This window comes from Vulpes lagopus, chromosome 3, assembly GCF_018345385.1.
Source record: "Vulpes lagopus strain Blue_001 chromosome 3, ASM1834538v1, whole genome shotgun sequence".
Lineage (NCBI taxonomy): Eukaryota > Metazoa > Chordata > Mammalia > Carnivora > Canidae > Vulpes > Vulpes lagopus.
The window spans coordinates 127,067,084-127,081,433 of record NC_054826.1 but is presented as its reverse complement, the minus strand read 5'-3'; the positions used below and the strand labels follow the sequence as shown (position 1 = coordinate 127,081,433).

The window sequence follows — 14,350 nt, the reverse complement described above, 5'->3', positions numbered from 1 at the left end:
CATCGTGCCCCCTCCCCGGGTGGTGCCCTTCCTCCTGTGAGGACGGCTTCGATGCCCTCTTTGGAACGTCAAATGTCAGAATCCTCCACAGAATTTATTTTCCCGTTTTGTTGTCCCTGCTTTGCTGGTGCCACAAGTGAACGCCAGGTAGAGCGACCGTGAGCTGGCGGTGCGGACCTCGGGCTCGCCCGGTGGCCGAGGCAGGTGCAGCAGGGCCGGGGCCTCCAGGCCCGGAACCCTTGAAGCCGGGAACCCTGTAGGGCTGCAGCTGCGTGGGGAACGGGATCTGGGAGGGACTTCCTGTTGTCCCTAATCCCAGTCTCCACCTGGCTCCCCGGCCCGGTGCAGGCTGTGGAGTCTCCCTTCCTGGGGGCGGGGCCCCGCCGACCAAGCTGCCCCCTCCGCCTCCACCTCGGTGAGAGGGCCACGGGGCGGGGGGCGTGTGGATCCCGAGATCCACGCGCGTGGCCGGCTGGCAGGAGGGGCCGGGGTCAGAGGTGGAAGGCTTCAGGCTGGTGGGGAGGGAAGGGGGCTGGACCCAGGTTCAGGAAGGGGAGGGCACGGCCAGGCCCGTGAGCGGACGTGAGCAGCGGACCTGGCGGGAGGTTGCCGCCGCGGGCTGCTCTGTTTCTGGAGCCCAGGTGAGGCCGGGCCAGGCGGAGCGCAGGGTGCGTGTGTCCTGGGCCTGGGAGACAGTGGGGCCTCGATTCTCCAGCTGAGCCGCCTGTGACGGCTGCGGACACGCGCAGCACCTGTTTTGTGGGATCTCTGCAGACCTTTCAGGTGCAGCCCTGGCTCTCCCTAAGGGGGCTTCTCTGAGAAGCAGAGTTATGACTTAAGTGATAAAGGGGACAAAGCAAGATAGCATTCTGTCCAGTGAGGAACCAAAAAACCTCAGAGAGAGTGAGCGAGGTCACTGGAAGGCATCGGGGAGGCTTTGTTTCTAATCAGGACCAAGGATGGGTCTGGTCCTGTATGGGGATCTTCACGTTGCTTCCGAGGTGCCCAAGAGAGGCTGGCTGATTTCTTCCTCTTCTTCCAGGCTTCTGGCCAGAAGCTGGAGACGGCTTGGCCAACAAGTGGGAGAAACGACCCAGCCGTGCTTTCTACCTCTGAGATAGAAATGTCTGCAGACGGCAGAGGCACCCGGGCCACCCAGGACAAGGAGAGAGCCCGAGAGGTATGGACGGGGCGCTGGGTGAGGGATGCATACCCCGGAAGGAATTGGAGCAGGAGCAGATTTTCAAGACAAGGTTTCTAGGCCAATGGGAGAGTTAGGCTTGCCTGGGTGCAGGGCTGGTGGATGGGCTTGTGGGAGGTGTTGAAGAGCTGGTGGTATGACAGGAAATGCCTTCCACCCGGGAATTGACAGCTATCAAACTGCTTTGCTTTGCCTGGTGAGCCAAAGGCTACCAGAAATAGCAAGGAGGTACGTGGGGGTCCTCCTGGTGAGGGTGCTCTCTGAACAGTGCCCAGAGCACACAGGGAAGCCCCCGTCTACCCTCCCTTCTGCCTAGGACCACCCCCTCCCCTCTCTCTGGGTCTCAGCACCTAGGCCTTCCCATACCTGTTGCCCATGGGTGTGATTACAAACTGCGCGGGGACCAGGGCCACTGGGCTTGGAATCAAAGGAATATGAATCAGCTGCAGCCAGGTGTGTGACCTTGGGCAAGTCCCCTGGCCTCTGGGAACCAGGTGTGTCATGTATAAAATGTCTATCATACATCTGCTGTTCTCACCTGTCTCATCCAGGAGGTTGGGAGGCTCTGAGAAGGTAATTATTGTAACACATAAAATAACATGCACAGCCCCTAGAACCTAGGTTAGAGAAACCTATGGCACCTCAACTAGTATTTCCAGGGGCTGTAAGTTCAAACACACGTCAAGTGCAGGTCTTCCCCGACTTACAATGGGGTTACAACCAGAAGTCAAGAATGCATCTAACATGCTAACCTACTGAGCATCACAGCTTCATCTCGCCTACTCAGACGTGCTCAGACACTTACAGCAGCCTGCGGCTGGGCAAAATCACCTCACACAAAATCTATTCTATAAAAGAGTGCTGAGCATCTCATGGAATGTACTGGACGCCATACTGAGAGAGAAAAACAGAATGGCAGGAGAGACAGCCCTGGTCAGTCTGCCGGTCACCGACGTTCATGACCACGGGGCTGACAGAGCCGTGGCACCTGCCGCCCGGCAGCCCCAGGGACAACCGAGCCACACACCGCCAGCCCGGCAGAGGAGACTGTTGCAAAGTTCGAAGTACGGTTTCTAATGAGTGCGTGTCACTTCCGTGCCATCGTGAAGTTGAAAGCCGGTTAAGTTGGGCCGTTGTAAGTCAGGGACCGTGTGTCTTAGTTGTCCTGTATCCGTACCAGAGAGGCACAAAGCGGTGTCCACACTGTTTCCTTTCCCTTCCGTGATGCCTTTGTAGACTGACGGCTTCAGAGTCCCTGACATTCTTTGCTGCTGTTTGGTTCTGTCAACTTACACGGTAGCATGGTAATGATTACTGGCACCACTTTGTTTATCCAGAATGTTCCAGTGCACAGCTCTTTGTCACAGCTTATCTGTGCGTGAGGCAGAGCAGCTGGGTCTCGGAGGCTGTCTGGCCCAGGGGGCTCCCAGGCACTCCAGCTCCTGGTCTAGGGTCCTTCCCTTGGAGACCCTACTGTAGATGGAGCTCAGGGGGCTGGACAGAGACGCCTGGCCAGTCCCTGTGCTGTGGATGGCAGTGAGGCGTCCCCAGGGGCCTCCCCGTGCAAAGGAAGTGACTTTCCCCAAACTGAAGAGGTTTGTGGGAAGGCAGTGCCCACTCCAGGTTCAGCAGCGAGTGAGGGGCTGGCCTGGATTTGAGTCCTGGTTGCCTGAGTCTGTCCCGGGGACCCGGAGCTGAGGCTGCTGTGAGGATGCAAGGACCAGGGGGGAGGACCCTGGAAGTGCCCTTGTGCTGGGTGGTGCCGGGCATGAGCCAGGAGGTTTTCCTTCCGTCAGACCCAGGTGGGCGCAGGTTTGGGCACGGTTAGTGGTACCCTTGGGCTTTTTTCTTTTTTCTACAAACCCCAAAACTCCCACTTCTGAGACCAAATTGAGTCAGCCTGGAAATGGCCCAAGGCCACATGCTACCTCCCACCATCTTCAATGGTGGCCCTGGAGTTGACTTGTGAGTCACCTTGAGTTCCAGTTCCTGCTGAGGACTCGCGGGCCCTGTGATCTTCGGCCGTTGTCTCATCTCTGAGCCTGAGTGTGTCAGTTTCCTGTGTCTGTGTAACAACCAGAATTTATTCCCAGTTCTGGAGGCCAGAAACCCCAAATCAAGGTGTTGGCAGGGCCTCCTCCCAAGACTCTAGGGGAGGACCCTTCTGCCTCTCAGCATCTGGTGGCTCCAGGTGTCCCTTGGCCTCACCCCAGCTCTGCTGCCATCTTCATGTGGCTTTTCCTGTGTTTCTGTGTCTTTTCCTCTTATAAGGACACTAGTCATTGGGTTTAGGGTCTGGTCTAAATGCAGGATGATTTCATTTCTAGATCATTAACTAATTACATCAGCAAAGACCTTTCCAAATAAGGTAACATTCTGAGGTTTTGAGCAGGCCTGAAATTTGGGGGGACTCCATTCAATACATGGCACTTGATTTCCTCAATGTTTTTTTTTTTTTTAATTAAAAAAATTATTTTTTTACAGATTTGGGAGGGCATGAGCAGGGTAGGTGGGTGGGGGAGCAGAGGGAGAGGGAGAAGCAGATCCCTTGCTGAGCAGGGACTCCCATGTAGGACTTGATCCCGGGACCCTGGGGATCACGACCTGAGCCGAAGGCAGACACCTAACCTGACCGAGCCACTCAGGCACCCGGTTTCCTCAATGTAAAAGAATAACAGTCCACACTTCTGTGGGAGGCATGAGGCTGGAATTGAGAAGGAGCATCTGCTCCGTGGGCACCTGGCCAGCCTGCCCCTGGCCTGGCCTTGAGCCTTCTTGCCCTCCCCTGCTGCCCCAGCTTGTGGAGGTGAACTAGAGATGTGTGGGGCCCCCAGGACCAGCAGAAGGAAGCAAGGCCAGTCCTTCAAGCTGTTCATTGCATTTGGGTGTGTGTGGCCATCCTGGGTGTTGGCCCCAGGACCTCAGGTGGGGAGCTAGGCTGTGTCTCCTATTCTCTGCCCAGGTGCTGATGGGGGCTGTTATTCCTAGGTTCCAGGTCATGGGCATCCTTGTCAAGAAATGCTCTCTGAGTCAGAGGAGACGGTGCCTTTGGGAGCTGCTTGGGACTCACCCCATATCAAGATGGAGCCGGAAGAGCCCCACCCTGAGGGTGCATTGCAGGGGGACGGCGTACCAGGAGTGCCAAGCTGGGTGTCCCTAAGCCAGGGCTCTAAGGAGAAAACTCTTTTCCTGCCTAGTGGAGGTGAGGAGAGGGATGGAGAGGGACATTTCGAGAGGCACTTTCTCGGGTGGCAGCTGTGGGGAAAGGCAGAGGCTCGCAGCATAGGTAGAGAGGGCACGAGCTCTCTGGCCATGGAGATGCCTGGATGTCTACCCACCTGCCCCTCAGAGGCCACTCCCGCACAGCCTCAGAGCCTGCTGACCCTTTTCTTGGGTCAGGTCGGGGGTGGAGTTTGAAGCAGCTGTGGTGTCCCTGGTGAGCCAGGCCCGAGTCCCCTCAGGGGAGCAGCGGGGCCCAGCAGGATGAGGTGGCCTCCCTGAGGACCTCTTTCCTCTCTCAGCCCTCCCCTCCCCCCAGATCCCTGTGCTTTCTCGGGAGGAGAGGACCAGGGACCGGCAGATGGCTGCGGCACTCCTCAGCGCCTGGTCCCAGGTGAGTGTCCCTGCTCCGGTGTGAGGCTGGAGCAGGAGCAGAGGGGTGTGGGGGAACCGCATCTCCGGCTGTGGATCACCCTGTGGATCCTCGTCTGGGTCTGAGCGCCGGGCCCGAGGGAGGGGCCAGAGGGGAACATGCTCAGAGAGCCTGAGCTTTGCCTGCGGTGCCCAGAAAGGACCCTTGGCTTTGTCTCTTGTCTTCTGTGGTACACAGCTGCCTGGGCGGCTGTCCTGCTTCACCCTCGGACTTGACGACAGGCCTCACTCTTGGTCCGCAGCGGGTTGGGGGCCAGGGGGCTCCCCTCATCCTGGAGCCATCGTGCCCCGTCAGGGTGTTCCGACATGTCCTGGAGAGTGGGCATTTTGTGTGGTTTCAGATGCCGGTGACCTTTGAGGATGTGGCTCTGTACCTCTCCCGGGAGGAGTGGGGGCGGCTGGACCACACACAGCAGAGCTTCTACAGGGACGTCCTGCAGAAGAGGAACGGGCTGGCCTTGGGTAAGGGCCCGAGAGGTGCTGGCGGTGGCCACCTCCTGAGGCCCGAAGCCAGAGGGAGGCCGTGTCTCCGTCACCTCCTCCTCGCCTTCCGGGGCTTAAGCTCCTTCTCATTGTTCATCTGGGCCACTCTGTTCTGTGCTGACATGGGAACCACCAGCCAGGGGTGGCTGCTCAGCACTAGAAATGTGGTTGGAGCTACCAAGTTTATATTTTATTTTGTTCTAATTGGCTCAAGTTTGAATTGCCATAGCCCCATGTGGCTAGTGGCCGCTGCATCCGGCAGTGCTGACCTAGAGGTCCTGCTCCTCGGTCCCACCGTCCTGCTCCTCAGAGCCCCACCTGAGAGGCGTCTGTCCAGAGAGCAGGGGCTGCCTGCCGGGGCTGGGGGGTACTGGTGCCAGCTAATGTTCCCAGGCCCCCGGATCCTGAGCTGTCACATCCACCCCAAGGGGCCTTGTTTCTCGTGGTAAGTAAAGTCCCAGCACCTTGACTCCTCAGTTTCAGACTCTGGTTTTGTTGGCAGAATTTAGGAGGTCTTATGGACAATTTCTGGTGCTCATTCCTTCATTGCCATTCATTTACACGTCCCGTCTGTCTGTCTGTCCGTACACACCAGGGGCACACTTGCTAGCCCAGGGGAGCCGGGGGCTGGTCACTCTACCCTTGACTTCGGGGGTGGGCCTCAGAGGGCAGTTCACTCCTTTAATTATTTGCTCACCACCCATCGTTAGCACTCCCTAGGGCCCAGGCCAGCAGGTCTAGGCAAGTCCTGGGAAATTAGAGGGAACTTAACATCCATTTGCAGCCCGACAGCAAGCCTCACAAATGCCCTAAACTCACTGCTGGGTCCAGCGTATTCTTTCCCTCCCACAGGGTGTGGGTCAGGGCATGGAACCTGGGCCCCACTGCTTTCTTGCTGACTAGACCAGAATCCCCAGGCCCTGGCCCCAGGGGACTTGGCCAGTGGGCCATTGGTCCTTGACTTTGGGGTGGTCTGCACCCCCAGCCTCTTACCCCAAACCCCCTTCGCTGGGCTTCTTCCACCCACTGTCCCTCCTCCAGGAGTCTTTTTTGCTCGTGGTCTGGGAAGATGCAGGCCTGGGAGACATTGCTGGGCCCGCTGCCAGGGGCCCATGTAACGGAAGGGGGTTTGTTGGCAGCTGACCTCACCAGCCCTCTCCCTTTACTCCTGGTGCTCGCTCAGGGAAATGAGATGGAGCCCCTCAGGAGACTGTGTCTGGCAGTCAGCCTGCAGTGTGCTTCCTAGAGAGGGGTGGACACCTGACCCCAAGTGAAGTAGCTCATATAGTTTTACCCCATGTTTGCAGAGCTCTCTCCCCACTTTTCCCTCTTCACGTGGCGTTTCCTGGGGATGGTGGGCGTTTCCTGCTGTACAGCATCTCCTGTCTCTTTTTGGCCAGGATTTCCCTTCAGCAGACCTTTTTGGACCTCCCAAGGACAGGGCAAGGGTGAGGCCTCGAGCTCGTGCCAGCAGATGGGAGATGAGGAGGAAGAGAAGACAGGTACGTGCAGAGGTGGCAGGTGGGTGGGTGCCATGGCATGGGGGTGCTGTGGGGTGCCCCTTGTCAGCATGGCTGTTTCGCCTGGGGCACAGACACGTGGCCCTGCCAGGCGTAGGGCTGCCAGCTTCCTGTCCTCTGCAGCGAGTGGCTTTTACTTCCGGGATCCTCGCTCTTATCTCCATTTCCAGAATTACCGTGGGTCCCTCACGAAAGTCTCTCTCTTGCTGGAAACCCTCTCTCTCCAGGAGCCTTTGAGGTGGGGAAGGAGGAGCCGGCCCCGTCCCTGGCAGCCTTTGGGGAGGTGAAGTCTTTCAGAAGCAGGGTGGGGAGAGCCCAGGGGGATGTCCTGCAGTGCGGGCAGCAAGTAGGCAGCGGCCAGAGCTCCGGGCCAGCCAAAGACGATGGGCAGCCAGGTCCCCCAGAGGAGAGACAGGCAAAACCAGCCCCACCTGATACCAGCCTCACAAAAGCCCAGGAGGGCCGCCTCCCCCCAGAGAAACCCCGAGAGGGGCGGACGGGCACCCCTGAGAGCAGTGAGGAGGGCCTGACCCCTGACGGTGACGCCAACAAGAAGACTTACAAGTGCGAGCAGTGCGGCAAGGGCTTCAGCTGGCACTCCCACCTGGTCACCCACCGGCGCACGCACACGGGCGAGAAGCCGTATGCCTGCACGGACTGTGGCAAGCGCTTTGGCCGCAGCTCACACCTCATCCAGCACCAGATCATCCACACGGGTGAGAAGCCCTATACCTGCCCCTCCTGCTGGAAGAGCTTCAGTCACCATTCGACGCTGATCCAGCACCAGCGCATTCACACGGGTGAGAAGCCCTACGTGTGCGACCGCTGTGCCAAGCGCTTCACCCGCCGCTCGGACCTGGTCACCCACCAGGGCACCCACACGGGTGCCAAGCCCCACAAATGCCCCATCTGCAGCAAGTGCTTCACGCAGAGCTCGGCCCTGGTCACCCATCAGCGCACCCACACCGGGGTCAAGCCCTACCCGTGCCCTGAGTGCGGCAAGTGCTTCAGCCAGCGCTCCAACCTCATTGCTCACAACCGCACGCACACGGGCGAGAAGCCCTACCACTGCCTCGACTGTGGCAAGAGCTTCAGCCACAGCTCACACCTCACGGCCCACCAGCGCACCCATCGTGGTGTCCGGCCCTACTCCTGCCCTCTCTGTGGCAAGAGCTTCAGTCGGCGCTCCAACCTGCACCGGCACGAGAAGATCCACACGACAGGGCCCAAGGCCCTGGCCATGCTGATGCTGGGGGCAGCAGGGGCTCTGGCCGCACCCCCACCTGCTCCCACTTAGGAGGCCGGGAGGGGGGGGCCAGCATGGGGGAGGCGCAAGGGCAGCGTGAGAGGGGGTGTGGGAAGGGAGTGGGAGGTGCTGGCATGGGGTGGGGCATGGCGACACAGGAGCTAGGGTGAGGCGCAGGCTCACGAGGTACGAATTAAAGGCCTTGGAATTCCCACCACCGCTCATGCTCTGTCTCGTGGGGCCCTGGTGGTGAGTCCAACCTGGGGGGCTCCTGGGGCAGCCGTATCAGCATGGCTGAGGCATCCCTTAGTCACTGCTTGGGGGTTGATACTCTCCTTCCCAGCCCTGACCTGACTGGGGGCCATTCCAGAGCATCTGTATCACAAGCAGACGCTTCTGGGCAAAGAGATTTCCAAACCTGAAGCCAACCAGCCACTTCTGAGGCCATGGATCCCCCTGGAGGGGTGGTCCGGTGCTGCGGCCATCAGTCTTGGTCCTCTGGCATTGCCTGAGCCCAGGACCCTCTGTTGGCTCTTCTGTTTGGGAGCTGGAGCAGGGCTGAGCCCTCCCCGTCTCCTGTCACAGGCACTGGGAGCCTGTTTTGTGACTGGACATTTTCTGTGTGTTTCCAATGGGGCCCGGCCGTAACCCAGTGAGGATTCCTCCCTTACCAGGGACCACCGTCCCTTCTGGTGCCTTCTGAGGCTGCTGCCACCTCCCTCTGCTACTTCTCACCCCATTGGCCACTTTGTACATGTCCTTTATAATTTGCCCTACCTGCCCCTGTCTGGATCTTTTACTCTTAGCCTTTTGCTTTTTGACCTCTGTAGCTATTTTCCATTCTCTTTTTTTCCTCCCTGGGGAGGAATGGGCTCAGCCTGCTTATTATCCAGGATTTGCAGCTCAAATTTCAGTTCTGACACCAACTGACCTTGGGGACATCTGCATGAGGGAGGCTGTTGAAACTCCACCTGCCTCCCTGGATCAGGGGGCCCACGGGGTGGCTCAAACAAGGGAGGGGATTGACAATAGTAATAGCTGACAGTCGAGCAGCTGCCCTGCCGGGCATGCGGCCAAGTGCTGTGGATATGTCACTTCTGATCTCCACAATGCTGAGCAGTGGACTCCGTCCCGGTCCTATAGATGAGGAAACAGCTGAGAGGCCCAATACCTTAGCCAACAACCAGACAGCTGGAAGGTGGGTGCAGGTCCAAGAATTTCATGGTGTCAATCCCCCAGATTCCATGCACTCCGACAACTCCTGTTATGAGGTAGGGCTGTCTAAAAAGAGCACAACAGGCCGTAGACTGAACCTTCAGGGGGGCTGGACTCCGCTGGAGATGGCGTCAGGGAGCAGGTCATCAGCCAGGTGCCAGAAAGCTGCTGACTAGCGGGAGCCCAGGCAAAACTTGGTTGTGTCTGGGAGGTCTCCGTGGGATCTGGGATTGGGTTGCTGGCAAGACTGAGTGAATTAGATGGCTCTTTCTTGAAGAGGTGAGAAAGAAAGCTGTTTCCTCCCTTCAGCTTGTCTTCATGGCTCCCATCACTCAGAAATGGGATTTCTCTGCTTGGCTCAGTGTAAGGGGCTGAGGGGGACTTGATCACATAAAGCAAGCCTGCTGCTCTCAGGAGCTTGAGATGAAAGAGAGGCGGGAAGGACACTTGTTAAAACGGTACTGGGAACTTTTTTTTTTTTTTTTGAACTTTGGTACTTGGTGCAAGCTTAGCACAGAGTACTTACTTGCACAATGGGTGTTTGCTTCCTTGGTCTTTCTGGCCACTGTGCCAGGTCTTAAACCACTTAGAGACCTGTGGAATGAGCCAGGGGATCATTTAAAGACTCCACTCTGGCCTCTGAGAAACTCAGAGACCTGGAAAAACTGTTTCCCCTTTTCATGGCACCAGAGGAACATGATTCCGAGGGCCCCGTGGGTCTCAGTCCACCTGTCTCTAGAGGCCGGTCTCTAGAGCCCCATCCAGAAGTCACCATTCTGGGACAGAGCGGGCGAGAACGTTTTAGGAGTGGTACTTGGCAGTTTAGAAAACGTCTAACAAGAGAAACCAAGACTGCAGAGGTAGTGGAGGTGTCGTGGAAAGGCCTGGCGAGGCTGACCTGGCTGGGCGGGGGACTCCCGGGAAGGGCTCGGCGTCTCTGGCCTGCTTCCTCCCGGCTTCTGGGCCTCGGGGAGCCCCACCCGGATGCTCACCGTTCGCCTGCCCGGGAGGGCAGAGGTGGGACTAGCCCCGCGGAGTGCCCACCCTCCCGGAGCGGCCCCAAGGCACGGCCCAGGCCTGCCCTCCCCGGGCCGGGGTTGTCTCCCCAGCTAGGGGGAGACTCCGCGGGTAGCACGGCCGGGACGGGGGTGGGAGAGCTGGTTTGGAGGGCCAACCTCGCTGGGTGGCCTCGCAGCGCGGAGGGTGAGGTTCCGGAAGCCCCGCCCACCAGCGCTGCCCTTAGCCAATCCGGTGTCTGGGCGGGGCGAGGGGCGGGCTCCAGCGGAACCGACCCATTACGTTCCCTTCTTTCCTCTCCTGCTCAGCGCGGTTGCCTGGCAACATCCGAACTGGTCCTCTTCAACGCTCCCCTTTATCCGCTCTTCCGAGCTGGACTCCCTCACAGCCGGCCCTGGGCCTACCACAGAGATGCCGAACCTCCCGTGTTCCTAGAGAGGGCGCGGGCGGGGGCCCCGGCCGGAGCCGCTTCCGGCTTCCAGCTCCCAGCTCGGGTGTCTCGCGGCTGGCGGGAGGCTGGGAGCTCGGGCCCGGCCGCCAGCTGCGGCCTCTGCCCTGGAGCTCGGGGGCTCCGGGACACCTGCCGCCGGCGCCCTGGCACCTGGCCTTCCGAGGCCAGGGAGCGGGGGGAGGTAGGTAAAGGCCGGGAAACGTTAGGTGGAGGCTTCGCTGCATTCACTCCTTCGCTTTTCTTTAATTTTTTTTTTTTTTTTAATTTATGGTAGCCATACAGAGAGAGAGAAGAGAGAGAGGCAGAGGGAGAAGCAGGTTCCATGCAGGGAGCCCGACGTGGGATTCGATCCTGGGTCTCCAGGATCGCGCTCTGGGCCAAAGGCAGGCGCCAAACCGCTGCGCCACCCAGGGACAGGGTATCCCTCCTTCGCTTTTCAAATACAAAATGAATGCCTGCTTTCCAGGTTCTTTGCTAAACGTCGAGGAATACGCGATGCCAGAGCCAGACGGGATCCCTGCCCGCACGGGGTTCCGGCCTAGTGAGGGAGACCGCCGAGCCCGTGAGTGGCACAAACACTGCTCTCAAGTAGTGACAGGTACCGGAAGGAACGGAGCGGGGAGGCAATGGAGCCTGTTAGGAGCGGACTGTCAGAGGACCCCGCTCAAGGCGGGAGCATTAAGCCGGGACTTGGAGAATGACAAGAGGCCATTTTACAAGGATTTGGGGACAACCTTCCAAGCAAGGGGAGCAGAGTGAATAAAGACCCTGCCACGAGGAAGAGACTGATGTGCCAAGAGCTAAAATGACACCTCCGGTGGGAGGGAAGGGGGGAGGTGACCTAGGCCACTTGCCAGGGGCTATGGTCTGGGGTTTCTCCTTGGTGTACGGCAGAGGATCGAGGAAGGGAGGTTATGAGAATGCTCCAACTTCCCTCATCCTCATTCTCCTCAGCCAGCCTGTGATGTGTGGCCTGCACCTCTGTCACCTCCTGGAGCACCCCAGTTTTTCTGTTCTCAACTGACAAAGGTTGAGGCTAGTTGTGCAGATTAATACCACAACCTGATAGGCCACTGACCAGAACAATTTGGGCTCAAATCTTCACGGGAAAGTGGAAAAATGCCTAGAAGGCCTAAATTCTGCAGCCTCTCATGCCCATTAGGATGCTCCTGTGGGCATGTCCCTGTGACAGGTTCCTGGCAATGCGTAACTCCCTGGGACGAACTGCTCTTTATTGAGCACTTCCTATGTGTTAGGAGTTCTGGGCTAAGTGGTCTACATGTCTTCCTCATTTATTTAATCCTTTTTTTTTTTTTTTTTAAGATTTTATTTGAGAGAGAGTACAAGAGCACGAGTGAGGGGGAGAAGAAGAGGGTGAGGGAAAAGCAGACACCTCGCTGAGCAGGGAGCCTGATGTGTGGCTCCATCCCAGGACTCTGAGATCATGATGAGCTGAAGGCTGATGCTTAACCAACTGAGCCACCACCCAGGCACCCCTCATTTATTTAATCCTTATAACAACCCTGAGAGACAGTGGATCACTTAGGATTCAATTCAACTATGAATAACAGAGATCCAAAATAGGATCTTAACCAAGGTGTAAGTGCATTTCTCAAGATAATATGTGCAGGTGGGTTGGAAGTAGGCAGCCTTATGTCAGGACTGGTATGGCAGGCCTATCCTACAAAGTCAACAGACCCCCAGGCTCTTCCTAGCCTACTGCTCCACCACCATTAAAGCACCATCCTATGATCCCAAACAAAGAAGATTTAACCACACATGCTGATTTTTAACATTTTAGTTAAATGGGAATGCTATGTACACTTTTATATTAAGAAATTTGAAGTTGTAGATGAAAGGGATGATTTCCTAGAAAAACAAAAAAACTATCAAAATTTAGTCAGGAAGACATGGAAGTTCTCCATGGGAGAAATTATTTAAAAATATATTTTTATGTCCTATTCTTTTTTTTTTTTAAAGATTTTATTTATTTATTCATGAGAGACACACACAGAGAGAGAAAGAGAGAGAGAGGCAGTGACACAGGCAGAGGGAGAAGCAGGCTCCATGCAGGGAGCCCGATGTGGGACTCAACCCCTGGTCTCCAGGATCACACCCTGGCAGAAGGCAGCGCTAAACCGCTGAGCCACCCAAGCTGCCCTTATGTTCTATTCTTAATGAAAAAAACAAAAAACAGAACCTCATAGGCAGCAATGCTAGTGTGTACATTGGTTGTAATGGAAGTCTGAAATAACAGTGGCTTAAACATGGTATCTATTTCTCACATCACTGCCTGCATATAAACCTGGAGCTAGTTTGGTGGCTTCACAATCATCAGGAATCCAGTACTTTCTCTCTTACTGCTTTGATACCTCTTTGTTACTCATCTGCATGTTCCCTGCCACAATGTCCAAATTCCTGCTAGCAGCTAGGGAAAAAAGAATAGGAAGCAGGACCCATCCTTTTCTATGTAAGATACATACATCATGTCTGGTCACATGTCATTGCCTTCAATTCAATTACATGGCCATACTTAGCTGCAGAGAAGCCTGGGAAAATATGCTTATTCTGAATCGCCATGTGCCTATTGAAAAATTCTTATTGTAGAAGGAGAAAACTGATATTGGGGGAACAGCTGATAGTCTTTCTGTTGCAAATGGGAATAGATGCTCCTTAATACAGGCAATAGATATATATCAGAGAAAAACAATGGGCAACTGTAGACCATTAAAAGTATTTTCAGGGCAGCCTGGGTGGCTCAGTGGTTTAGCGCCACTTTCAGCCCAGCACCTGATCCTGGGGACCCGGGATCGAGTCCCACGTCAGGCTCCCTGCATGGAGCCTGCTTCTCCCTCTGCCTGCGTCTCTGTCTCTCTCCCTCTGTGTCTCTCATGAAAAAATAAATAAAATCTTAAAAAAAAATAAATAAAAGTATTTTCATTAACCAAGACAGTGATGCCTTATGTTCTCAATTTTTAACATTGTTTAGAGAGTTCTGGACTAAGAAAAATAATGAGTATAAATCCTAAAAATGAGTATAAGTTTCCCAGAAAGGAAATTTTGACTTTTTCATTATTTACAGATTATAGTTCCTAGTTAGAAAAATAAACTAAAATGCTTTCAGAAAGAAAAGAAAGTGGGTGCCTGGGTGGCTCAGTCAGTTGAACATCTGCTTTCTTTCTGCTCAGGTCATGATCCCAAGGTCCTGGGATGGAGTCCCACGTTGGGCTCCCTGCTCAGCGGGGAGTCTGCTTTTCCCTCCTCCCTACTCGTGCTCTCTCTCTGTCTCTGTCTCTCAAATATATAAATAAAAATCATTTTTTAAAAAGTGTTATTGGGTGGTCAATGTAATTGTATACAAGTAATTTGCCCTATACCAGCAGTACCCAGTAAAATATATGGTAAGTGTACCAGCTATTAATTTGTTTCGCAGCCCCCAATATATTTTTTTGTCTGGTTTTGTGATATTAGAGCTTGTAGACCTCCTTAGCTCGCCAACTTGATGTTAGCCTTTGCCAATAGAGGGCGATGGAAGAACACTAAGTCTACACCTAGAAGAAGGGACT

The 14,350-nt window shown here is 55.8% G+C and overlaps 2 protein-coding genes across 6 annotated transcripts; both read left to right on the top strand.

Annotated features, from left to right (window-relative positions):
* Positions 1-302: 302 nt before the first annotated feature.
* ZNF205 (zinc finger protein 205) lies at positions 303-8,315 on the top strand. 5 transcript variants are annotated; one of them, XM_041748959.1, is made up of 7 exons: positions 303-415; positions 1,043-1,180; positions 4,190-4,403; positions 4,723-4,814; positions 5,194-5,314; positions 6,736-6,837; positions 7,026-8,315. In XM_041748959.1, exons 2-7 carry the CDS (start codon positions 1,124-1,126, stop codon positions 8,150-8,152), a joined length of 1,713 nt encoding a protein of 570 aa, XP_041604893.1. In that variant the 5' UTR covers positions 303-415; positions 1,043-1,123; the 3' UTR covers positions 8,153-8,315. The 5 variants fall into 5 exon arrangements, with proteins under 5 accessions (XP_041604893.1, XP_041604892.1, XP_041604895.1 ...); XM_041748958.1 differs by lacking the exon at positions 303-415 and adding an exon at positions 452-641; XM_041748961.1 differs by lacking the exon at positions 303-415 and adding an exon at positions 453-641 and having other exon boundaries at positions 7,083-8,315.
* Positions 8,316-9,345: 1,030 nt separating this feature from the next.
* Positions 9,346-12,807, top strand: LOC121487097. The gene is made up of 3 exons (XM_041748540.1): positions 9,346-9,372; positions 10,560-10,965; positions 11,251-12,807. The coding sequence occupies exons 1-3, from the start codon at positions 9,346-9,348 to the stop codon at positions 11,541-11,543; spliced, it is 726 nt and encodes a 241-aa protein (XP_041604474.1). The 3' UTR covers positions 11,544-12,807.
* Positions 12,808-14,350: the final 1,543 nt, after the last annotated feature.